General features: G+C 38.4%; 1 protein-coding gene across 2 annotated transcripts in view; it reads right to left on the bottom strand.

Annotated features, from left to right (window-relative positions):
- AEBP2 (AE binding protein 2) overlaps positions 1 to 27,517 on the bottom strand; it is an 85,160-nt gene that overhangs the window by 22,644 nt on the left and 34,999 nt on the right. For both annotated transcript variants that reach the window (XM_032796045.2, XM_032796046.2), the window contains exons 4-5: positions 14,807 to 14,993; positions 1,244 to 1,368 (exon numbers count right to left, since the gene is read on the bottom strand). In XM_032796045.2, the coding sequence (XP_032651936.1) occupies positions 1,244 to 1,368; positions 14,807 to 14,993 (312 nt within the window). The remainder of the gene's footprint in view (positions 1 to 1,243; positions 1,369 to 14,806; positions 14,994 to 27,517) is intronic.

Raw genomic sequence — 27,517 nt, 5'->3', positions numbered from 1 at the left:
ACAGAAATTCTAAATCCAATTCACTCTAATTTTTTTTTCTTGTAACTTGTATCATTAGCTTCTCTACCCTTACAGAAATGGGACTGAAGTCTTAAGCTTAATGCACCCTTCCTATGGGGGATTCAACAGCTGGGCTGAGTCCTGTTCTTAGATATGGAGGGTTAGGCCAAGAATAGCCCTCCTTCCTTCCTAGCAGTTGTATGCCTTAAAATCAGTTAACCTTGCACTGAACCCAATTAAATGCTGGTAGTTCAGCGGACCACAATTCCCTTCCCTCCCAACAGTTTTGTTAAAGTTAATGAATTAGTGGCCTGTTGCTTAAAATTCATCACTATGATTATGTCTTCATTCTCTTGCATATCCACATCACCTGACCTAGGAAGGTAAATTGGGATGCAACACTTTTTGAAATTCCAATTCCCATATTTCATCACTGATGGAACACAATCTCACAATTTTTTTAAATGAACCACGCTGATCTCTGCATCAGTGTATATTAATATCAGTCCTACCCATTTACCTATTCTTAGTAGGAAATCTAAAATACAATACTAAAAATATTACAAGTAAAAGGGACTGAAATTGAGTTTATCAGCTGCTACTTGCCTAGTATTCTGGTGGTATGCTTATGGGAACTGGACAAGAGTGAATTTTGATTAAGATACTTATCTTGGTCATAACTTTTATAATGAAAAAAAGACCTTGATGTAGATCATGGTTGGACGTCCCCATCAGTCCACCAACAGAACCATACAAAAACAAGCATACGTACTTTATAGGACTTTGTTAATCTCTCTTGATAAGTATATTTTCAACTATTCTCATTCTGGTATCCTTTTTTGAATTTTTTTAATAGTAAGCCCTAAAAATTCCACATTTGATACTAAAACTCATACTACAAAGCCAATGAAATGAGTTTTAATTGAGAAGACACCCTGAAATTAAATTGTTCATCACTATGTATCTACTGTTAAGATATTGCCCAAACTTAGGCCACAAAACTGGATCTCAAACCTAGGGCACAAAACTGGGATAACTGGAAATAACTGCCAACATACCTTAAAAATTAAGTTCCTCGATTTCCTTGTTTTTAATATTAAGCAAAAATTCCCTATTAATATTTTTGCACGTGGAATATTATTAACAAGATCTTCACTCAGGTGAGAATTAGAATATCACTGTAGCCATTACACTTTCAGATATACAAATGCAAATATGAAGGAAGAAACAACATAATACTTACAGTACTATGAAATACAACACTATGGCCTTTTCCTAAACTTTCTATATGAGCTGAGAGGTTGAAGCAGATGGCTCGATGTCGTATGGCATCCAGTGTTTGTGCATCAAAGAAGTCATGTGGTCTTGCTGGAAAAAAAAAATCCTGACTGTTAAATTCCAAGACATCGCAAGCATTCAAATACCTGCGAGTACTTTATATTTACACCAAAAGGCTGTGAAGTGTAATTAACAAGTCAGTTATTTATACTGGTAGTTACATCGTATCTTGTCAATATGATCTAAAAATTAAATTTGCCTAAAAAGGGAGGTGGAGGGGAAGAGACCAACTCATAAAACTGGCTATCACCTGCCTGTCTTTCAAGTTTGCTCAGAAACATTTACTTTTAAAACTTTCACTTTCAAGTCCCAGCACAGCACCAATACGTGCACTAAACCACACCGTAAATCCTTTTGCTTTTACACTGTTGGAGTACATACTATTCTTTTTTACCTTCAGTATTAAGAGTAAGGATTTCATAATGGATTTACTGAAGAATGCAGCTTCCCCAGAAGTACTGCACTTTTCTAAAAAAAAAACGTAGTTCTACTGCTCAAACTCAAAACAGACCAACTCCTTTTTAACAACTGGGAATCCAAATGTATGGAAAAAGAAATATTGGAATGCTTCCCAGCACTACAATGAATATATTTGCAAACCTAATTCTCCAAACCACCCTGAAGTGCTATCCAACTAGTTTCACTACTGCTGCTATGACTTAATTCAAAGTAGTATTTAAAAAGGGAACTACTCATACTTATAACATACTAAAATAGCAATGGTAGACAAACTGCATGATACTCCAGCAGACCCAGGGAAATCCAGGAAACAGAATCTCACTAGAGGCCTAACTAAATTACAACTAAAGTTTATCCACTGTTACTCTGATTGTTTCAAAGACAGACTGACTACACTATTCTATATGGAGTGTTTTTCAGTCAATCTTTTTTAGGGCTGCAGAGGAACATACATCAAGTTTAAACAGCACTTCAACTATACTGACAGGATAAGAAAATCAGTAAATAAGAAATTCTGACCCCCAAAGCAGAGGGTTTATCTGTGGATCATTATATCTAAAAGTTGACTGAGGGTATATATTTTTTAAAAATCCACGTATTTATCACATGCTTTTAAATCAAAGCACAAAGGACTAAGGCAAAATTAATATTGGTGTACTGGCTATCAACTAAGTTTCTGGTTTTTTTAAAGCCAGTTTTAAACTCTAGTACTATCCTACCCTCTATGAATACACTGTGCAATACTTCATTTTCTATTGTTTGATAATAAACAAATTGTTGATATTAAAACAAAAATGAACACTTGCCAATTGTGCTCCAACCATTCCATCAGACCTTACGTTTTAACTTACAGTTTTAGGTGAAGTGGTATTAACATCCTTCTGGTACTGTACAGTCATTGGTTGGGTGAGCTGAAGGTTGGTGAACCAACAGAACTGATTTGTTTCACGTGTTGAAGACATTTGTTTGTTTTTTGGCTAAAGGTGGACCTTACTTGCAAACACTTCAAGAACTGTGAGTAAAAGGCTACTGTAGTATATGATTTGGGGGGGAGGGCGGGGGGTTAAAGGACATTTGTCAGATCTAAGCTATTTTTAAGAAAAGCAGAAAATTGCATCTAGTTACAAGGTAATTCCAATTAAAAATACATATTCTCATCTTACTCTGTTAAAAATACTTTAGGTTTTACCTAGCATACATGAATATCATATTAAAGTCCATAATGTTAAGTTTTGCTGTGACTAGTGACAATTTAAAATAATCCTTTAATTTCATGTGACAAAATTTAACAGTTATCCCTGCATTTAATTAATCTCTACTGAAAGATAAAGTAAAGGTTAGCTCATAAGAAAAGCAAATATTATATCATGGGCTATATCACCATAGAAACTGAAAATTATTTAAGTTTTTAAACAACTTTTACTCTTTCCCCCCCCCTCAAAAAAAAAAGATTAGTTATCAAACATTTAAGAATAATTCTCAAAATTCTACTGGAAAAAACTATTTTCTACACTCTTAAGACCAATTACCGCTTAGAAGTTGGTTTTTACATAATGTGCCTTATTCTCTCAGAAATCAACACTGCAAATTAGGCAATCATCTCAGTTGTAAGTGCTCTCCTGCTGAAATCAGATAACCTAAAATTGTAGGCCAGGTCACAAGAGGCTACTGAAGCTACAGTTTTTTTATACTGAGACTTTATTCTATCAAAGTTGTAATGGCTGCAAAATTTACCTTTGTTTTAACACAAAGCCATAGCCTTGTAGCCCAAATAGCCTTAATACTAATTTTCCTTGTTCATAATACAATCATAAAGACATTTTTGTACAAATAAAACATGTACAATTATACTCTAAGGCAAGTGTGGTATTCGTATTAGCACCATGAAGGCCTGATTTGGCATAATACTTGAAGCTTCCACAACTGCAGGGATTCTCAACCTTTTTCCACCCATAACCTCAAACCACCAGCTTCTTTCTTCTCTGATCCAATATATTGGATCCATTACTCAAATGATCCAAATGCAGTCACATATAGTTGTTTAAAGTTCATTGTGCCATATGACACTACTATTCAAATAGATATAAGCAATAATTCCATCACATTGAAAAAAAGTTATACTTCAGTACTTGACAAATCCACTCACCAGTGGTGAGCAAGACTCTCTCTGGCGAATGGGGTGATTTAACAGTCTACAGAATCTAAGCATTCATTCTTAAAATTTTAAATTTTGAGCTTTTGAGTTACAAAGACACCTCTTCCAACTGTGACACAAACATAAACCAATGCAGTCCCCTTCCTGAATCTGGAAGTAGCATGAAACAAGGTTTGTAAGCCACACTTGAAGCCTAAATCCTGGTCCCAGTGTATAGCCTGAGCAACCACGTTCTGTTTTAGGAATTTCCTCCAAGGCCTGTGCAGGACACTCTGGTCCCATAAAGCATCTCTATACCAATGGGACCAGTCCATAGCAACTACAGGATAATACCACTTGGATACAGGGAAAAACAAATTCTAATGATTTATCCAGTGTTTCTGAATCTTTTCTACTTCATATCAAAATGTTTTGTACATCTCTGAGGCTAGGTTTCTCAGGATCAGTTAGCCACTCAGCATCCAGGCCACAAGATGCAGAGATGCCAGGTCTGAATGAAGACTCTTTCAACTGTCCTGAAAAATCACGTTCATAGACATTGGCAATGTTTCTGGAGGATGTCTGGAAAGCTTTAACCAGTCTGTGTATCAGTATTGTCTGGGCCTCGCTGGTGCTAATAAAAACAGTACAGCATAGAGCTGGTGGGGAATATTTTAACAAAGCATTTTTTCCACTGGAAAATGTGGATTTGTCAAAACAAATTATTTGCAGGAAAAGGTTGGTTTCAACTATTTTTTCTACTTTTTTTTTTTTTTTTCAATCTGAAGCTGCCAAAATGTTTTGTTGCGACATTTTAAAATCATTTTCTAAACAAAAAATTCAAATAAGTCATTGTAAGCAGGTTCAAAATTTAAGCTAATTACAAACAAAAAATGGTGAAAAATCAAGAAAACATTTGATTAACCCAAAGCATTTTTCTATTTTATTTATTTTTGGTTCACGAAAACATCTGACATTGACTTTTTGTCCTATTTCAGGATGGGAATTAATTTTTTTAAAATCTCAATTATCATCATGGGAGGGGGAAACTGTTTCCTGCCCAGCACTATTACCAAGACTCTTGTTTGATTCTTCGTCAAAAACCTTGTTTAAAAAAAAAAAAAAAAAAAGAGTGTGCATGTATCACACCCCAGTCCACAGTATGAAAAATGTTTCTGCTTGTAATCCTAAATTCTGAGCCACTCAAATAGTAGGTTTGACGATGTGCTATTTTCTGTAGCGAACAAGTCTATGTATGGCTTATCCCAGCACTGGAATACTCTTTGAATGAGGGAATCCTTTACTGATCATGAGTGTTTGTAAGAAAAATACCTGCTCAGGCCATCTGCCAGCTTATTCTGTAATCCAAGCAGAGAGCAATGATTATAATTTGGTGTTCAGTGTACCAGTTCCACAGCCAAGCAGCTCCTCATTGTTTGTTTACATAAACCAGTGTCACGGTACTGACTATCATGAACTGTCTTGCCTTGAAAAAAAGAAATAAGTATCATGTGTGCCAAGCAGATCTCTCTGAGTTCTAATATGTGGATGTACAAGTGAATCTGTGCACATGACCACAGATCCTGTGATGGAAAAGATGAGCTCCCCATCACAAACTTGAAGCACCTACTATCATCATCTTTGGGGGAAGAAATGGAGAAAATGGAATGCCCTAGCAAACTTGATCTAGGTTCTTCCGCCAATTTAAATATAATAGCATTTCTTGTGGAATCTCAACTGCCACATCTCTGAGATGTCTGCTTGGGTGATAAGTGGACATGAACTAGACTTGCAAACAACAAAGGTGATGTGTGGGATACTGAGTCACAAATGAATACAATGCCATGTGGCCTAACATTCTTAGACCAACCCTTATAGTCATCTGTTCATTTGTCTGTAACTGATTTATGAAGTCTGACAGACATCAAACCTGCTTTGGGTTAAGTATGCTCTCACTGCTGTTGGGTCTAGAAATGCTCCTACAAATTCTGTTTTTTGAGTTGGCACTAACGAGGATTTATCTTTGTTGATCTTGAGCCCAGAGCAGTGAAAAGCTTAAGAACGTGATGTATGGTGTCTGTGACTTGCTGAGGAGAGTTTTCCTGAACTGGATAGTAGTCACGAATAAAGCTATAATATCCTGACTCTTTAAATGTGCTGTTCCTGTGACAGATGAAGACTCTTGAGGCTAATGATAGACAAAGGCAGTTCTCTAGTAGTAGTGTGATGTTGTAACTACAGATCTTAAGTATTTCTTGTAAGCTGGATAGATCAATATATGAAAACGCTGCCTGGAAATCAAGAGCTGCAGTACAATCCTGAGAATCTAACATAGGGATAATGGAAGCCAGATTGGCCACACTGAAGCTGAACCAACAAATGAAGATACTGAGCTCTCTCAAATGCATATATACCACCGCCACCCTACTCTCTTCTTAGGGACTAAATTAATGGGAATAAAAACCCTTCCCTCTAAACAGAAGATGAACTCCTTCTATTGTTCCCAGTATAAGAAGGAGTTTCACCTTCTGATTCAACAATCTCTGGTGAAAAGGGTCCCTGAAAAGGGAGAGGGAAGATTGGTAGGTTTTAGAACTGCTTGAAACTGAGTTGAGTAACCTTTTCCAATTGCAATTTCTAGGACTCACTGGATTGTGGTAACATTGTTCCAAGCTTCTTGAAAATAAAATCAACTGTTTTTGAACTGGAAATAGGGATGTTTTAAGATATATCTACATTCCACTCCTCTTTTGGTGACATGGACAATACATACACCACATGCTTCCTTAACAAGGATATAAATAGCAGTATGGACAGTAAAGCACTGCTTAGGAGAGTAGAGTACAGATATGCCTGAAACCTCTACTCTTTACTCACCTAAACAGTACCTCACCCCGCCCCCATCTACGCTGCTGTTTTCAACAGTGTAATGTCCTGCTGTCAGAGCCCTTCCCCATTGGATGGAGCTGCCAGAGTCTTTCCCCACCACAGTGAAAGTCTTCAGCAGCAGGGAAAGGCTCTGGCAGGGGGGAAGGCAGCAGAGAAAGGTTCTGGCAGATACCCACTGCTGAACCTTTCCCAGCTGCATCCACTCAGTCACCACCTTTCATTGACATATGTAGCTGCATACCGCAGTGTGGATGCAAATCTGCTTTTCTGCGAACTACACATATACCACATGCCGCCACAAGTGACGTGCAGTGTAAACAAAACTTCAGATGAGGTTCCCAACAGCTCTGGATGGAAAACTGTTTTTAAGCTGGCATGTGACTCAGTGAAGCCACAGTAGCAGCAGCAGAGGGTCTTCTATCAAACTTTTATTTCCTTCTGGGCAGTTCAGTGGTATAACTGACAGGAGGAAGCAGGAGCTTGTCTTGATGAGTAAGGTTTGTACCTAACTGCTTCCTCCTGGGCAGAAAGCTGTAAATGCCCAGGATCTGAGCACAGCCCTAAAATCATTTAGTGAAAGTAGACCATTATCAGTTTGGGTGCTGCAATTTAATTTCCATCAAAAAGAAAATCTATTACATTCTGAACTTCTCTGAGAATCCCAGAAGATTATAGCCATGGCATGCCTCATAGGAATAGCTATTGCCACTGACTTAGCTGCAGTATCTGAAGCATTGATTGCTGCTTATAAAGAGATACCCACAATGAACTGTCCTTCTGAAGTAAGATATTTTCATCCTTTTTTTGGAGTCTTGTGGTGATACCTTATCAAGGAAGTCAGACACTTTGTGCCCACTTTCATACTAATTATCAGACTCTCCTTTCTAAGACTAGCACATTAATAACTTTTTCTGCCAAAGAGCTGTGTGTTTCAGCTCTCTCTCTTTCGGTGTAGATTTTGAATGCTGCTGCCATATCTTTTCCTGAGCTGCAGCAACCATCCGTGATCCAGGTGTTGGGTGCATGCAGAAATATTAAAAGTCTGAAAAACTGACTTTGTATATTGCATCGGATTTTTTAGAAGATGGTGGAATAGAGGTCGACATATGATGACCTTCATTCACAGGCACAGCCAAGCTTCAGGCAAAGAGGAGTGCAATATGTCCTGAAACATGTGCCTTTTCTTGCACAACTTCTGTTGGTATTTCCAGCACCTCTGCCACCCTACAAAGAAGATTTAGAAAAAAATCTTATATACAACGGGGCAGAAAGTATAAGATATGTCAGCTTCACTTGGTGATGAAGATATGCCTGCAGGAGCAACTTTAATAGAATAATGCTGCTTTTCTTCATAAACATGTAAATTCTCAAGTTCTATACAGAAGAGCTAGGACGTGGCTGCTGTTGTACCTGGATTTCTGTCAAGAGGGATCTGGATTTGGATTGAAAAGAGGAGCAGGGCTTCCTGATATGACACATGCTCAAGGTGCCCAGTATGGCCAGGAATGAGAACCATATGTAGTAAGTGGGTAGCCAGAGTGAGGGATACCAAGAAGTTGGTCTCCCTACATTCCATTTGCCTACTAGGACTCCTAGCTCTGGAATCCCCATCTGAAAAGTAGGAGCCATAAGACTATTGCCTAGGTGAGCATGAGGTGACTCCCCACCATGATGTTCTAAGAAAGAAGCGGTATGAGTCCTCTACATGTAGCGGAAGAGCAGAGCTAGCAAAAGCCTGTGGGTCTAAGGAAAGGAGATTCTTTACTAGTGCTAAAGACGGCCCTGGTACCATAGCAGCTGGTACTGTGGCAGGTATTTTCACTATGTAAGACAATAAAGGTGACTCTGGCAGTGCTGATACAGTTAAATCCCCCATTACATAAGCTGTGGTACTGACAACAACAAATTAGAAGTTGTCACCACCACAGTGGATGGTGGTACTACAGACTCCATACTGAAGGCAGCTAGAGATGAACTCTTAAATGGTACTAGACAACAGATACTGAGATTTGTGTGTGTGCCCAAGGGACGTTGGTCAGGCCTCAACCAACCCTCATCTGAAAGGAAAGACGAGGAGATTTTCCCCTTTCTTTTGCTAGGTCCCTGGGACCACATCTGTGTTTCTTAGGGGTGTGGTGCTGTGTCCTACCCTTTTCAACTCCTGAGGAAGACGTGGCAGCTGGAACAGCCTAGGAATGCTTCAGTGAAGAAGCAGGAGCCTCGAAACTTCAAGAGCCAGTGCCTACTAAGGCACTTTCAGAAGAGGACTGCTCGGAGCCAGAAGATTCTTGTCTGCCCTTATCCAAGGAAGGTCTCATTTATTTATCTAAACGAATCATGATCAAGCACTCTGATGGTCTGTACCCCTGTATTCACCCCTTCCACACAACTATAATAATCTTGGTACAAAGTATGCTTTGGGAGTTCTTATCTGAAAACCCATAACTCGCTGGTCAATGCTGTCCTGGCAAAATATGTGTTGCTCCATTGAATTAAGTTATGAGATTCCACAGTATGATGTTACTGAAACATTCAAATTCTGGGAGTGGCCAAACTACTTTTTCAGAGACAATGGGCAAACTGACACCTCAGTCAGGTATAAACAAGGTCAAATAGGCCATCACCTGCTTGCATGGCCATTCATTAGCAGGAAAAGGGACATGGATGAAAATCTACATCTTAGCAAAGAAACAGATAGCGTTCCCGACAATGGGGACTGCCTGGCACCCTGCTGCCTGATGGAGAAGCCTCTCAAAGGTGGGAGAGGACCATAAAAGGAAAGATTTCCTCCCTTTTTCTCTGCCCACAGCATTCATGACACTTGAAGAACAAAGAAAACAACACTGGACTGCAGGAGGTATCTTGACTAAAAGAAGTTCAGCCAGTAGGACTGCTGAAACAGTGGTGAGAGACTTTGCATTGAATTTACTCAAGTTAGTCACTTATTTTTTTTTGTAAACAATTCTGACTGTCATGCCTCACTTCTTGTATTCATTTAAAATCTCTGTCTGTAGTTAATAAATTTGTTTTATTGTTTTATCCTTATCAGTGTGCTTGAAATGAAGTGTTTGGGAAACTCCATTTGGGGTAACAGGATTTGTACATATCATTTTCTATTAATAAAATAATGGACTTCATATGAGCCTGTATTGTCCAGGAGAAAGTCTGGGATTGGAAGCATGCTGTTGTCACCCTGCAGTGTGGTTCAAGAGTGGCTGGCTGCAGAACTCATACAATGTGACTGGGAGTGACTTACATGCTGGAGGTTGTGTGAGAGCAGACCGGGAGTGGTAGCTACAGCACAAAGCAGTGTAAAGAGCACCCAAGGTAAGAAGGCTCAGGTGACACAGCTGTTCATCAGCATAGATTGTACCTGGGGTATGTCACACATGCACCCCAGGCGATTAGGGTTCCTCTGGAGAACAACTGAAAAACAGCATGTCTCAGAGATATGCCCCTCACAAAGAAAAAATAATAATGCCAATCACTGAGTAGTATAGCTGTGCGACACAAACAGCAATATTTAAAACCAGGAGATTTTTGGTCAGCTATGAAGTTGACTATCTGGTACTGGTAAACATATAGCTAGAAATAGTTAAACCAAACAAAAATACTATCCTAACTACTAATGTATTGTTAGGGGATTGTCTAATATTAGTGGGATAACGCACTGTAGAGGTGTGATTTCTAAAGTGCATTAATGTGTGGCACATTAGTTGGTCCACGTAGTTCCTGCTGATGAGCATTAAAGATTTATTTGTGTGCTTTAGGACTTGTCTCCACTTGAAACACTACAGTGTAGACACTACCTATGCCAGTGGGAAGGGTTCTCCCATCAGCACAGATAATTAACCTCCCCCAGAGATGGTAGCTAGACTGATTGAATAATTCTTCTGTCAATATAGTGCTGTCTACACCAAAGGTTAGGTCATCTTACTTATGCCACCCAGAGGTATGGATTTTTCATTTCCCTGAGCCACGGGACTGGATAAAAACTAACTTTTTAATGTAGAGCAGGCCTTTACAAATTACTGTTTCAAACAGCACTATATTAAGGCATGCCAGCAGAGACTACACAGAATAATTAATGCACAACATGTTAGTGTGCTTTAGAAATCACACCTTTGTAGAATTCATTACACCACTGTGAAGACAAGACCTAAGATGATAACTATATATAAAAATTCTGGTTTAAGGACCACAAGTGGAAGAGATAGTGAAACTGCTCTCTCTGTCACAGGTGATAAGAAGGAACTGAGGGATGGCTGGCCCGACTTCACCCTTTATGCCTTTGGAAGGGGTGGGGCTCTCCCTGGTATAGGCACTGCTGGCCCAAATATTCCAATTATGTGCATAGAATGTAGGCACACCACGAGCAGAATACATATAGACAAGCAACTGAAGAAGCTTAGATTCTGTAGCAAATATGAAGACACACTTTAGGGTCACCATACAAAGTTGAGAATCACTTTCAATAAGTTTGGATGGATGTCTCCAAATGTATTAGGAACAGAGAATCTATCTGAGGCTACACAGAACAGAATTCAGTAGCAGAGATATTATGACTGTGAGCATGAGTGTCAATTTTGATAGCACTTATAGTAACAAGGTCAGCAAGTCGCCATCTGACTGCTTATGTAATCAGCTAGGAAGGTGTCTACAGCAAGAGAAAAAGAAAAAAATCACAGTCAAAAAATACTAGATTCATCTTCACACAATATCTAATCTTTCATTACCAATTGTTTTTAAACCCATATATGCCTATAACAAGGAACTGAAAAAAATATACACAGTGTTTATGAACAGGAAGACAAAACATAAACTAGTTTAAGACCAGCAAAATATCAACATGTAGAATAAACTGTTCATATTCTAGTAAATTAAGTAAAATCTTGCTTTTGTCACCTAAACATTCATGGTAACCTATTTTGCGTTAATACGCTCCACTGAGAACCTCGAGTTTGAGCAGAGAATCTGATCTCTTTACTTTGACTTCTATAGATGTAAATATGAGGCTATTTTCAGTGTAAACATGTATGAACAATCAATAGCTAGTATTTTCATTACGCACTTAATTCTAAACAACAAAAAATAATTGCCTGAGTTATAAACTGTAACCAGGTGCACAGAATTTCCTCCACAAAGGAGGACGGAAATAAGTACTTTCTTCAGTTAATGAAAAAGGAAGTTGGAAGGTTGATGGGGAGGTGACAAACTTTAGGAATTTATTTTTTCTGAATTATTTTAGCAAATTGTATGTTATGGTATTTCAGAATTTGTTTGATCAATAACTTATTCTAACCTGAGCTGCTCAGTACCTCTGAAAGTCAGGCCACTCGTTCAAGTACTTAAATACAGATCTGGGCTATGTCTACATTATGGGCACTACAGCAATATGACGACACTGCTGCAACTGTGCCACAGTAGCACCATAGTGTAGACACTTTCTCCAGTGATGAAAGGGGTTTTTCCTTTGATGTAGGAAAGGAAGCAGCCATAGCTAGTTCGATGAAGGAATTCTTTCATCCACCTACCGCATCTACACTGGGGGGTTAGATCAACGGACGGAACTCAAGAGGTGTGAAAAATCCAAACCCCGAGTGCGGTAGCTATGTCAACCTAACTTTTAAGTGGGACCAGACCTTAGATCAGCAATACTCAGACTGAGGCTCGGGAGCTGCACGTAGCTCTTTAATGCGTCTGCTGTGGCTCTTTGCAGCCCAGATTAAAACACTGATTTAAGTTCTTAACCAATCAGGATTCTTTTACTATGTTATTAACCAACTGCAGAATACCTGGTCAGTCATTTTGCTGTGACAATAATTATATAATCCACTTGCCTTTCTGTTTCTTCAAATGTAGTGTACCTAAAGTTAGGCATCTACTCAGACCTCAGTGGTTCAGGAGCCAAATTTTACTACATATAAAAATAGTAAATGAAACAATGAATTCACACTACTGTGGCTCTTTTGGGTCATGCTGATCACTAATTTGACTCCTAAACCACTGAGGTCTGAGTATCACTGCCTTAGATGCCTAACTTTAGGCCCACTACTTTTGAAGAAACAAAGACAAACAGAATTACGAGACCATTAAGGAGTCTGATTTCAGAGCCTAACAAAATTTGCAACCCATGGAGAAAGTTTTAAAACAAGCTACCTATACGTAGCATTTTAGGAAAGTGTGATCAGCTTCAGATAAATGTTCTGGTCACATGGCCTTTGGAGAAGTACTTTACAGGAGTCTACCCTCAACTCAGTTAGATGGGAATTTTGCCTTAAGGTAAAGTCATTCAAACAGCTTTGTTGCATGGGGCAAGAAAACTGTAAGTGCTAATGGCAACTGTCAGTTCTCTTTCTATATAGAACTTAATTCTTGAAGTAAAGTGAAGCAAATTACAACATAATGAGAGAGACAGGTATGTAACCAAAGAGTAGGAGCTGTGACTATCATTTGCTTTAAAAGAAAAAATTACTCATGAAGCCACATGTATAGAGATAAAAAGAGCTACAGGATGTCAGCATGCTGAAGAGAACTCCAACAGAACAATACCTTGCGTGAAGTCCTGTAAGGAAGAATTTCTCAAGCAATGTCAAGAGGGGAAAAAATTAGTTGTTCTACACATCTTCTATGAAACATTAGACAAAATGGCATATTAACTTAAATTATCTAAGCAATATATATACACAAGATAAAAGAAGGAAGAGAAAGATTTCGAATCACAGAATCTAGAAAAATTAGAAGAAGACCTATTGGGTCATCGAGTCCCTCTCCCAGCAAGTACTGTTCCTTACTGTCCATTCCTGGTTTCTCCTTCCTGATTAATTTGCATCAGATTCTTTTACTTCAGATTTATTATCTTGCATTTGTCCAAGATAATCTCATTTTATCATCTTCCACTCACATTAACCTCTCTAGGTCACTTTACATGATGTGTTTGTAACTCCTATCACCACCTACAACTTTTTACAGATTTTTCCATTTACTTCCCCATTACATACAGAGTATATATTCTTTACACAAGATCTGTAGAAAAATTCAATATATTCATATTATAGCTATGTAAATCTTGAAGGATGGAGATAACTTGATGCTGGCAAAGAGCTGTGTTACAGCTTTAACTGAGGAAGCCCTGACTTGACTCTTATGACTCAATCACATTCAATCAAATATAAATAAGAAGTGCATACTGCCAATTTCAAATAGTTTTTCTGGACACAAGACTCAATATTTTCTAATTTGGATACTTAAAGTCAGCCACCTAAATCATATTTTGACTTCAAATGAGCTGTCGGGCTCAGCATCTCTGAAAGTGCAGTCATTAATTTTGAGATGCCTAGCTTTAGTCATGCAAGTTTTGGCAAGCTCCAGAAGCTCCTGTTAAGTCTTCACTGGACAGAAGTGCTTCAAATGCAAATCAGACACACTAAATAGCAGAAAGAAAAGATCTGTTTTGATTTGCAGCTGATCAATTCTTTACACCACATTTTCATACTGGACCTTGGAGCCATCAGTATTTTCAGACCAAATGCTGAAAACATTATTATTCGTTTTAGTTTTGCGCTGAACTCGTTCTTCAAACCAGGAATAATGGAGATTCTGTTATTCAAAGTGATCTCCTTTGATTTTTCAGCCTTTATTTTTATGTGTAAAAAGTGATCAGTTGTCATCCCAATAAGTGAACTTAAACTTAGTAAGGTTTTCTAGATCACTTTATAAAAACTGTTCCCCCCCCCGCAATATTTACATATAACACGTTAATTTTTGTATCAGAAAAACCCTTCCCAACAGCAATAAGCATCTTTGTGCAGAGGGGCTGCCTCACTGCCTGGCAAATATATCCTAGGCTTCTCTGAATTTAATTGGAAAGGGATCTCAAATATGCAGCTGGAGGCAGAGAGAGATGGCATGGTGGAAGGAGAAGGGGAAAATAAGATAATACTGTCAATGGAGGTAAAAAAAAATCAGTACAACTCATACACTTACGTAATGAGCGTCGTCTTTTGTTCTTTAATTTCCTTCTTTTGTTCATTCCAGCTTTAGAAGGAGATTCCTCTTTGGCCTTTGGCTGGCTGGCAACTTTTGAAGAGTTCTGTTGGCTGAAGTGCGTGGGCACATGACGAGCCAGCCCTCCCTGAGATGCAAAACTGGCATTGCACCCACCAACCACACACTAAAGGGAAACAAAATGACAAGAGAATATTGGGGCAATCTGTAGCATTCATTCAAGTGGCAGATAGTCTGCAGAGAATTGATTTCTTATACTTTAGGTTTTTTCAGTTTACCTTTTCTTACTTGAATTCCAGCAAATTAGAAGCAATCAATTCAAGTTCTCAAAAGTGCATGAAATTCTATGCAAGAAAAGAAAAACTGTGATACAAATACCCATCCTAACTCCTGTCACGTATTTTTCCAGTGAAACAGATTACTGTACAGCACAAAAAAAAAAGCTCTCAAAGCTCAGAGAAAAACCTTAGACATTGTACCTACAGCTCTTGCTGCAAGAAGCAGATCCATTCACTCATCCTCAATGACATTTCCCCTTTCAATTCAAACTTACCCCTATTTCAAAATCTTCCATTCATGAACTAGCTCTACTCTGCAGTTACTTTACAACTTTATTTACTTATTAAATATAATGTTCTCTTACATCTACCTCGTCTGCCCTTCCTTGTGACAATTCACGGTTTGAGATTGTTCTATAAAAAGTACTTTTTGAGCTTAACGCTTACATGAAGTACTATACTATTAATAATGGTTGCTTATTTTTAAAAGATACTGTAATTCATTTTTTACAAATTTTAAGTACTTCAGTTATTTTGGCTTGGTACGGTAACCTTAGCAAATTTTTTGAGAAAATGTGTAATCAAAAGCTAATGACAGAAAACAAAACAGAAAAACAAGATGAGACCAAGAAATCTCCTGGTCAAACATAAGAAATATGGATATAGTCAGTGTTCTTATATCTGGTTATATGAAACAATTAGACAAATGGTAAATCATAAAACAATGGTTCAACAATGCACATAATTCAGTATTTATCTCAGTTTTAGTTGATAGACAAAATGTTTTAATTTCACTTTGATTAGGAGCTGGGGAGGGAAATCTTCCCTCCAGGGTCTCACACTTGAAAATGGAAGTAGGAGGGAAAAGATTCTGATGCTCATTTTGGGATAAGAATGGATGTGTGTGAATGTAATATTAATTTTTTCAGCTCCCTTTCCAAATAACAGTGATAGTTAACTGTACTAGTAGCTGAAAGGAACTAAATCATCACTGCCCAACAATGTGCTCTTATTTCTCTCTCTCCCTCCTACTATCACTTTGTTGTTTGAGTTTGGCCTGCATCCTCTTATTTCCCTTCTCACTTATGAAAACTCCCTGGATAGTCAGGCACTGCAGCAGCTGGAGGAGTGCGGGAGGCTGTAACTCTGCAGGTAATGACATCCATGAGCAGTCCAAGAAATAAAACCACAAACCTCTTCCTCACATATCCTGAGCTTGCAAATTGGGCTCATTCCCAACTGAGCCATTCTGAGCTCCATAACAGAGAACGTAGGCCATGATTACACAATGGGCAACTCTATCCTGGGAAGCAGTGACTCTGAAAAAGATTTGGGTAATCAGCTGAACATGAGCTCCCAATGTTATGCTATGGTCAAAAGAGCTAACATGAACCGGGGATGGATAAACAAGGGAATTTTGAATAGGAAAGGACATTTTATTTGTCTATTTGGTACTGCTATGACTGCTATTGGAATACTGTGTCCACTTCTGGTGCTCACAATTCAAGAAGGATGTTGGTAATTTGGAGAGGGCTCTCAGAAGAGCCACAAGAATATTTAGAGGATTAAAAACCATGCCTCCCACTGACAGACTCAACAAGCTCAATCTATCTATTTTAACAAAGAGAAGGTTGAGGGATGACTTGATTACAATCTGTAAGTATTTACATCAGGAACTAACACTGGGCTCTTCAAGCTAGCAGAGGTATAACGTGACCCAATAGCTACAAAATGAAGGCAGACAAATTCAGACTGGAAATCAGGCATAGATTTTTAACAGTGAGCAATCAGACACTGGAACAATTTACTAAGGGTCATGGTGGATTACCCATCACTAACAACTTTTAAATCAAGATTGGATATTTTTCTATAAAATATGCTTTAGGAATTATTTAGTGAAAGTTCTATAGACACTTGTTATATACAGGTCAGACTAGACGAGCACAATCATCCCTTTGGCTTTGGAATCTGTCAATCACATATTAGCAACTAATAAGTGCATCTGTGAACAAGTTAAACACAGTGGTCCAGGATCCTAGCATCATTTACACAACTGTATAGCTGGAATAAAACCAATGTGACTTCAACTACCCTGAATTCATAGTGATGTGAAATAAGAATCTGAGCTTAGTCATGTAAAAAAAATTAAAAAAAAAAAATCAAACTTGTGCCAGCAGAAGTAAAGATGAAAACAAATATCTGAAAACATAATTTCCAGCAAAAATTGTTTCTTCTGTAGTTCTGAAATCATTAAAAGCTGGTGATTTCTCCATGAACACAAGATGGTTTCATGAAAGGAAACTGAATGTCACTAAAATAAAACTTGAGGTTCTATACTATTTAGCCTTTATAAAAAAAAATAGGGCTCCCTACTGAAGCTGTATTGCACAGCCTTCTTAACTTTCACTTAGAAATCTTCCTAGCTCCATTAGCTCTGATAAGATTGGAACAAAGCAGAAAACCTGATCCTAAAAGTAGAACCACACTCCTTACAAAATTTAAAGCCATACTCTTAGCAATGTGTGCTAGAGCTCAGAAAATAGTCCCAGAAAAAAATATGGACTATTAAATGAAAGTGAAACAGTAATACATTCTACAAATATACCAGGTAAATGTGTACCAGACATGTTTCTGGAAGCCAGGTTCATAAGACACAGTGGTGTTTCTAGTCTGTTTGGGTGTATTACACAGCTGGTCAAAACTTCATTGTTCTCCAACCACACACAAGATATTCAAGGGATTCACCACAAAAATCAGTACTTGCTCTATCCAAAACTGAGCTTTATTCCAGGTCATTACTGACACAGCGTACTTAAATACACAAGTAGGTGCAGTTTACATCTAAAAAGCACCCAAAAATGGTTAGTTATAGAGTTAAGCAATTGAGTCTGCAATCAAGATACAAAAGTATTTATTTATAAGGACCATTTATTTTATTGTGTCTTCATGTGCAACATAGTTTGACAATAGTTGGTTATATTATTAAAGCTAATTAAAAGAAGTGTAGTATATCACAGATGCTACAGAATACTTTGTAGTCAAGAGGAAATAGAAGAGAAAAATGTCTTACCTGTTCTTTTCTTTTTTTCTCTAAAATAATATATCCAGCAATCCGTTACTAATGGGTTATGTCTCTTCCTCTCCAAAGATATAGGAGCAGTTCAGGCTGTCATTTCAGGATCTCTGGACTTTAAATCCCACCTAATCAGCTTCCCACCAAATACTTATACAGCTTTAGAAGACCTCTGATAAATCAAACTCAACTATTATGCATCACTTTAAACCTCTCTCTTTCAGAAACTCAGATCTAAGGTTTTTTCGGTTTTGTTTGTTAATACCATAGGGTGGGTCCGGATTGGTGGATATGTTACTTCAAGAGAAAATAAGTTAACATGTAAGAAGTTTAATTTCTCCAGTGTACCCATACCCACCATTACTAATGGGCAGTAATGAACATTGAATTTAATTTACAGAATAGGTAGGGAAAAGCACGAAATAGGTAGTAAAGAAGTAAAACAAAAGATCTGCTATAATCCCCTTTTAAATATAAATGCTATTTTGGAATTATAGCTTGTGCTATATAAGAAACTCAGTGCCAACTTACATTCTGAAAAGCTTTAACTAGACACATTACCATAGATTTCTCTTAAGAAATCTGACTCTTTCTGACCATACAGTTGTTCTCACTGATGTGTTAAACAAAGATTCTAACCATAGGTGACACTTGTAAATATTCCAGCACCTGATCCACTAAAATAGCAGCTTTAAAAGCTTTCATTATGATATTTGTTTCTAGTTAAAATATGCATTTTTTTATCCTTTATAATAATGCCAACTTAACAGATAAGATCAAACTTGTGAAGTTATTTTTATCTCAAACATTCAGTTCCGGTTCCTTCTTTCAGAACTTCCGAATTTACTGTGGACTAATGAGATGTGATCCCCTCTAATATCTAGCTGCACGTGGATGGGAGTATAACATTTAGCAGTTAACCATTCTAATTATACTGAAATCTGTAAAATAAACTTTTTAAATATTCCCCTACAGATTCACAGAATAGCCTATGCCAGGAATAAAAAGTTCTCTCTTTGCACACCAGAGCTTTTATTTTAGCCAGACATTACTTTCTATGGTCAGGTTTTAAAGACAAAACTTTTTTTTCTTGAAATTTAAAAATTCAAACTTAATTCAGTCACAGTATTTATTTTGAGAGGACACTGTTAAATCCTAAAACAATTCTAAGTGCCACAATGCCTATGCTGCTTTGGGTGGGGTTTCTAGAAGCATGGCCTAAATTCTGACTCCAAGGGTGCAGTTAGTCTAAAGCTAAGCACTTCTGAAAATCCAACCCTTGGGTATTGACACACTCAATTCAGGAAGATGAAAACATGGAACACTACATCTACAGGTTTTAGCAAGTAAAAAGCTGACATATTGGTTCAACATTTAAATTTGATGGGATTCTAACAAATAAAGAAGAGTCTCCTAATCATGGTCTGAAAAGAAGTTATGTTGCCTTTGTATTTCTATTGGATTCAAAGAAATTATGTCTCTGACAGTAACAAATGTGAAATTTTGCAAATAAATCCAATCTTGATGTTTCAAACAGCTGTCATCTGCATAAATCCTATAGATTTGAACACTATTATTGCTCAATTATCAGTCTGCTTAGGCAATCTGCCTTTTTATACATCCTTCATGTGTAGCGCTCTGATGAAGAGGATACTTTGCCAGAAGAATAACTGGCAGAATTCAAAATAAAGACTGGAATGTCTTGATCCTGTTTGCTGGGCTATACAACCGTCATTCCATTATCAAGCATATCAAAAATGCTCATCCTTTAATGAGTTTTGGAAGTGACTGGTGCTGGCAGGACCACTCAGTTATTTAATGCTCTCTCTTTTACTGCTGACCAGAGTTCTCATACCAGAGCCTCTGACAAGTGTTCATGTTGACATCAGTTACTACTTTAAATACTAACCACCGTAGAAGCAAAGCCTGCAAGAGAGATGTACAAAACACAGAGTACACCCACTGGAATAATTTTATCTGGGAAGAAACAGCTACAATGTCCTCAATATGGAGTTTTGCAGGCAGGGATATTTCTATTCAAGGTTATAATTGCCCAGATTAAGTCTCACTAAATTCTTTCTAGGTCAATAATTAATTGTTGCACGTTGCCTTGAACCTATCACTTCTCCCAAGCATATGAATCCTTTCAGCAAGTGTCAAATTCCTGTTGACTTTGTTGAGGAAACCGTTTTTGAAGAGTGTGTTTAGTACATCTAACAGCTTAATCAGGTCAACTTCCTTTCTCTGTTTGCTTTATCAGGATATGGCATAATAAGGGATACTGCAAGTCAGTCTCATAAGCACTACAATCCACTTTGGGGAACAACCAGGCCGGCTGAAATTATTAAAAGTTCAATATTAATCGTGTCTATGATAAGCAATTAACGAGCCAGTCCAAGGGAGCATAAGGAAGACACTCTCTCTTCTGGAAGAGGTAATCAGTTACGTGCAATTATAGTCCTCTGAAGAGAAGCACTGCAACAAATTACCATCCTTGGCTCCGTGCAAGTGTGGACTACCACAGCTCAAAAGATCTAAGTCACTTGACTCAAGGAAGCATCTCATGCTACTCATGATGTAGCTAGGCCGGCCATAGTCTTCCTTCAGTTCCTTCGTAAAAGGGGCAAAACCACTTTCATAACCATCATCAATTAAAAGAGAAATACCCATAATTTACATAACCCTCAACTCTGTGGGGAAAGTGGTGTACTAATAAGAATTCATTCAAACATACAGTGTATTTTTGGGGAACAACAACATGTAAGCTAGACACCCAATGACATACCAACAGTGCTGAGCAGGACTGTATTCAGGTGACTAGCCCATGCCATCATGGCTACATTGCTATTGTTAATAACTAGCTCCATCAAAGCTGGCTTGAGTATGCCTATTGGCACTAGTCATGCCACTCTATTGCAGTGCAGATAAACCTTCCGGGGTTGGCATGAGGGTTTACATGCTTCTTTAAAATATATATTTTAATCCTATTTAATGTAATGGTGCATGTTCTCATTAACCACATAAATGCTGAAGCCTTTTTTAATCCAACACATCTGAATGCCTCAGTGATATCTACTGCAATAAATTCCAGACTAGTTTTTTAAGAGTTTGATTCATTCACACACACACACTTTTAAGCTTATCTTTCAATTTAATGAACACATCTTTCTCTTGTACTAGAAGAAAAAGGTGCACAAGAGTACCCACTTTACCTTCTTTACACTTGAACAGTTGCCTCTCTAAACGGTCAGTCATTTCATCCTCCACATAAGAAATCTTTCTAATCAGCAGTACCTCTTCTCCCCTCTTTTTTACTCTACTCTTCTGGAAACTGACCGACCAGAGTTGAAGAGTTTTCCAGGTAAATCTGTACCACTGACATATATATTTACACTGTTATAATCCAATTATTTTCTTTCCCATTCTTTAAAATCCTAACACCATGTGTCCCCTACCTCCAACCCCCCCCCCTTTTTTTTTTTGAGCACTGCTTCACAAGAAACAGAGATTTTCATTGAGCTGTCCACAATGGATGTCTACACTACATTGTAAACACAGGTCTGTGGGGCCTAGAACTATAGACTCTGTTCCCAAGTCTGCACACTTTAGTGTGTGCACTGCATTGTAAACCTGAGTTTTCAATTGCTGGACCCAAGTCTCAGTTGTGCAAATGCATCCATACTGCACTACACAGAGCTTCTGACTTGAATCTGCAGCTGGACCTGAGTCTACGCTGCACAGTGACATGGGACATGAACCCAAGACACACTGGGACTTGGCTCTGACCTATCAGAAGCACTAGAAGGATTCTGAGTTCTTGCTTACCCCGAGTCATACCCACGTGTGTGGACAGATGAGGGTGGGGGTGGGCTCAAATCTGAGTCAGAGCCCTATCTTAGCATGCAGTGTACACGTACCCAATACATCCATTTCTTTTTCCTGACAAGTCTATAGCTAATTTAGAACCCAATAATATGTATGATCAGTTCAAACTATTCCTTCCAGTATGCATCATGTTACATTTGTCAACAAGACATATGGCTTAACTCTGATCTGCTCCTCTGAAGTTCCTCAATCTTCCATTTAATCTTTTGCCAATTTGAGATCTGCCCATTTTTTCAGTTTCTTGTTTTCTCCTAGCCAGTTTCTAATCCAAGATAAAATTTTGCCTCTTACTCCATATTAGTTTACAAAGCAACTAAGTTTAAGGATTTTTGAAAATCCAAACAATTGATATCCACCAGTTCTTTTTTAAGTGCTGTTTTATAGACACATTCAATTACTTTTAGTAGACTACAGGCACAATTTTCTTTTATAAAAGTCCTAGTAGTTGGTTCCTATCACACATTCAGATATATGTTTTATAATTCCCTGATTCTTTTCAACCAGTTTTCCTGGACTTGAAGAAAAGCTCCAAGGTCTAACTCCCAGGATCAATCCTATTGCCTTTTATAAAGATAGGCACAACCCTGACTATCCTTCCAGTCCTGCTACAGGAGCCCATGCGATTTTAATTAGACTACATTTTTGTGTGCAACTTAGCCATTACATTCTTGGATGCATACCATTAGGTCTTTTTAAAATGCAGTGTTTTATTTATTCCAGCAAGTCTGCTTGCCATCTCAGTCTGACAGTGCCTCATCTTTATTAGCTAAAAATGTGAAGGTCCTGAGTAAGACTCCTTCCACCCCATACAGTATCTTCTGTAGTGAAGACTGATACAAAAATCAGTTAGCATCTCCACAATGTCCTTAGCCTTATGAGAGGTGCCTTCAGAAAGCTAAAAGGATTTGAACCAGGACTCTCAGAGAGACATCATCTTACTTTCCACCATAATAGTACTTAGCTCTTGAACTGTAAGACCCATGCCAACAAGTAAGAGAGACTTTAAGCTGGGATCTACAGAGGTGCCCAAGTTCTATGTGATAAAATATGGCCAAATTCTCATGCTGATGGGATTAGCCACTACTATCATTAATGGGATTGAGACCCATGTGAAACCAAAGCAATGGGGGGGGGGGGGAGATTCATGGAATTCCTCAATCTCTTGAGTATGATCAGAACCTTTGCTATGACAAATATCTGTGGAAATGCATTTCTTCTCAGTGCCTTCTACAGAATATTGGTAGCTCACTCTTCTGGAGAGTTCCTAATAGAGCTCTCTGGTGTTCCCCACCCAAAAAAGCTCTCATCCACTAAGTATCCTTATCCCTTAATTTTGGTAGGTCCATTACCCATTTACTAAGCATGTCTGCAATCTTGTTTTCCTTTTATGCGAGGTAAATGGCAACTAGCAATATCCTGTGGGGGACAGCCCAATTTCACACGTGAAAGGCTTCCTAATAAAGGAAGTGAGATTTTTTTTTTCTGTTTTAGCATTTATACAAGACAGAGTGGCTCAAATGTCAGTTCTCTGAAAATCCATTGTGTTTTCAAGTAGCCCTCATCTCCATAACATTAATATGAAGCTGCTGCAATACCTGAAGAGACCAAGTACTTGAATTGTGCAGTCTCTGCATGGGTTCACAATCCCACTGGAGTAACTGGAGGTTAGGGGAAGTCCAAGCCTAATTGCAGTCCGACCCTTGATCTGCCACCAAGGCTAGGAAGTTGTCCATTTCCTCAGTGTCATACAAGGCTCTGTGGCCACATGAACAGTCCTGCAGTATACACATTTGTGTTGTGACTAATCCATACATTGTTTTGGCCTCCAGCACCGACATTAGCAGCATAGCTCGTGTTGATGACTACTCTGGCAAATCCTGCTTGCCAAATCCACAGTGTTCTGGATCCCATCATGGGGAAGGAAGGCTTTGAGATCATTCATGTCTGAATCACGTAGGATTTCTATGTACTTTAGTGATCTTTGTGGGGACAAGACAGAATGTTGGGTAATCAATGATGAACACCAGTGACTAGCACCCAGAGATGATATGAAATTTTCCTTAACCCGGTGAAGTCTGGCTTCTCAGGAATTCATGTTAGGATTGTGTTCTTCTGGCTTTCTGGGTATCAGGAAGCCCTCCTTGGGCTGGTCTACACTACGGGGTAAAATCGATTTTAGATACGCAATTTCAGCTACGTGAATAACGTAGCTGAAGTCGAATACCTAAAATCGATTTACTCACCCGTCCTCACCGCGCGGGATCGATGTCCGCGGCTCGCCATGTCGATTCCGGAACTCCGTTGGGGTTGGTGGAGTTCCTGAATTGATATAAGTGCGCTCAGGGATCGATATATCCCGTCTAGATTAGACGCGATATATCGATCCCCGGGCAATCGATTTTAACGCGCCGATACGGCGCGTAGTCTAAACGTGGCCCTCGAAATTACAACCCTTCCCAACTTTTGCCAGATATCTCAGGTTTGATGGGATCAGATTTCCTACAATGTTTCTTGCTGGTATGACTGAACTCAAATGCTTTCTCAAAGGGGATCATTTGGAGGGATTTCTCTGAAGTAGATTTTGTAGCTGGACATTGCTGAGGACCCTGTGTTTGAGTTGACTGGGGTCATCAGGAACAAAAAGTCCCAGTCAAACGGACAAGAAGTTTCTGAGAGGCAGATACTGACGAGGGTTAGCTATGTGCTAACTTGCAGCAAACACTGGGCTTCACTGAAAGTAGGAGTTGCTGCTGAGTGTGTAAATAAGACTCAGAATACTTTGGCTTCTGCTATGACACTGAGCAATTTGACTTTGGGAACTCCTGAATTCGAACCTAGAAGTCGGCCTCTTGAAAAAACTTTTTCCCGCTGTAGATGAAGGATGATGAATGGATAATATACTTGAAACCTGGGGGATGCACATTCTCTTTGGCCTTAATGAGACTAGATACTACCTTTTATCAAAGAAATTTTCGTGTGATATGGTAGATCTTTGAGCCTTTAATGAATACTATATGAAATCTAGACAATCCAAATGAAAGACAAGTGGTTACCAATGTAAGCCATTAGCACTGCGGCCCAGAAAACCTTAATAAAGAGCATCCAGTGCATTAGGTCAGAAGCGGACACCTACACTGTTAGTTCAACTAGTCTTGGCACTGGCCATAGCATATTCTCCATCCATTCAAGTACAGACAGTAAAGACTCTGTCCTCACATACATGTGGGAACAGTCTACTCCCCAATATCTGGAAATCAGGGCACATGGGTGCAGTCTGATTTCTGGTGCTAGATTCTCTGACAGGAACCAAAAAAAAAAAAAAGACAGCAGTAAGCTCCACTGGAGATGCAAACTTCCCACTGAGTCAAAGCTACCACAGGAGGTGTTTAAAAAAAAAAAAAAAAAAAAATCAAATCAGTAGAGTTTAAGGAAAATACACCAGACAAACAAAGAATTAGAGGATAATATGATGAAATGCTGAAATTACTCACAGCCCATGAGCAGCACTATTGACCAATAGTTGTAATCTTTAGAGTTTTTTCATCAACCTTAGCCAGAAAGTACTGAGAACAGATAAGCAATATCAGTACATCTAATATAAGATGCCTTCATCTAGGACAAACTGCTTGGAAGTTTAGATGTACGAGTTCTCACCAGGCCTATATGCAAATGCATTAACCTAAAAGTTGGTGTCCACTGGGGCTGGGATCTTTACAGAAGCTTCTGTCTTTTGCTAGGTAACTAACTATGGCAACTGTAACTCAAAATGAAGTAATTCATCATCCATTTTTGGGTGTACCCCCTAAAAACTCTACATTTTCAAAGGTAAAGGTCTCTAAAATTGGACTCTTTTACCTAATCTTTGATGGGTTAAGCTTCCCTGATTTATAGTGATGCCTTAGTTGAATGCCTATGGCTTTCGATTGCTTGTTTATACCATACTAAAACTTTGACAGGAATAATCTTACCGGTCTAGGCAGATTGATGATAAAAAAAAATACATCTGACATCTCTAACTAGTGCACAAGGACAATTAGGACAGACCTATCTAGTCAGGTTTAGGCCAAATACAAGTTTGCATGCTACCAGAAAGCTACAAGAAGAGATGATCTTTCAGAACAATCACCACCACTTGCCTCTACTTATAAAGCAGAAAATATCCATTTTAAATCTCAAAGTGCAGGGGAATTAAAGGAGAAGTTTCATCTGATCAATAACGTTCAAAATTGTTTCCGGACTAGCAGTTAGCGCTGGATCAGTTACTGGAATAATCATATCTGGAGGTATTAAGGATCTCTGACCCATCTGTTGAGCTTCTGAAAATAAGAGCCATCACCTTCATGCCAATTTAAATTCCCCTGAGCAAGCTTAAGGGCTGGTACTGAATTCCCGTTTGTCATTCATCCTCTCAGTCAGAAATCCTCCGATTATGTTATGTAGTTTGCGATGAAAAATGACATTTTAGTTTGCATACAAGGTTGGAGAGGTGGATTGCATTTTTTCATCTCAGGCTTTGACCATAGCTTCTCTTTTTCTGCCATGATGCAAATATGATCTCTGCAGAGAAATAACATCTGGCAGAGGTCATTAACAAAAAATTCTATCTGAGAAATATAAAAAAAGAAAATGGAATAGAGTAGCAAGGAAAAAAATAGTACTACTTTTTAGAGGGGAAAAAAAATACTACCTAGGTAAGTTATCACAGAGGAAGAAAAGCCCAAATTGATGTTTCATCAAAATGATGAACCCTGCATGGAGGGAGAACTTCAGATGGGAAATAGTGTGGGTGGGACTTACCATCAAGTGATCCAGGATTGACAGCTATGAACTGCCCCACTGTATCCATAAGAGGATGAAGCAACCCATTAATAACGGATAGGTGGATATGGGAATGATAAACATTACTATACCTAGAATCACAGGTACAGATTAGGGGGGGAGAAAGAGAGAGAGAAAGTTAGAAAATGCTATGCAAGAAATATAGTCAGCTATATGGACCTCTATTCCTGACTCACACTTCCTTACTACATTAAGAAGAAATATGTTGATCATAAATATCGCTCACTGGGTTTCAACTACATTTTGTTTGCAAAAATGGCTGTCATTTAGATGCAGGATTCACATGCTTTTTTATTCACCAAGAGTGGAAGTTTAAAACATAAGAGCCATGCTTCCACCTGTTTTCAGCTTAAACAGATAGGTTAAACTGGAAGCTGAGCTTCAGGAAAGACAGTTAAATTGAAGAGACTCCCATACCACTTCAGATAAAGGCACTGGGAATAAATGTACAATCTGTGTGGGGCAGGGACTGTGTCTTCATCTGTGTTTGTACAGTGATGGAACCTTCACGTGCTATAATATAAATGATTAATGAAGTGCAATTGGCCAACGTTTGTCTCTTTCGATACTTTTAGAAAATCCTCCTGTGTTAAAAATGTAGCCCAAACATAAAAA

Source organism: Chelonoidis abingdonii, chromosome 1 (genome assembly GCF_003597395.2).
Source record: "Chelonoidis abingdonii isolate Lonesome George chromosome 1, CheloAbing_2.0, whole genome shotgun sequence".
In the NCBI taxonomy this organism is placed as follows: domain Eukaryota; kingdom Metazoa; phylum Chordata; order Testudines; family Testudinidae; genus Chelonoidis; species Chelonoidis abingdonii.
Note: the sequence above shows the minus strand (reverse complement) of the source record. Positions and strands in the feature narration are given on the sequence as shown.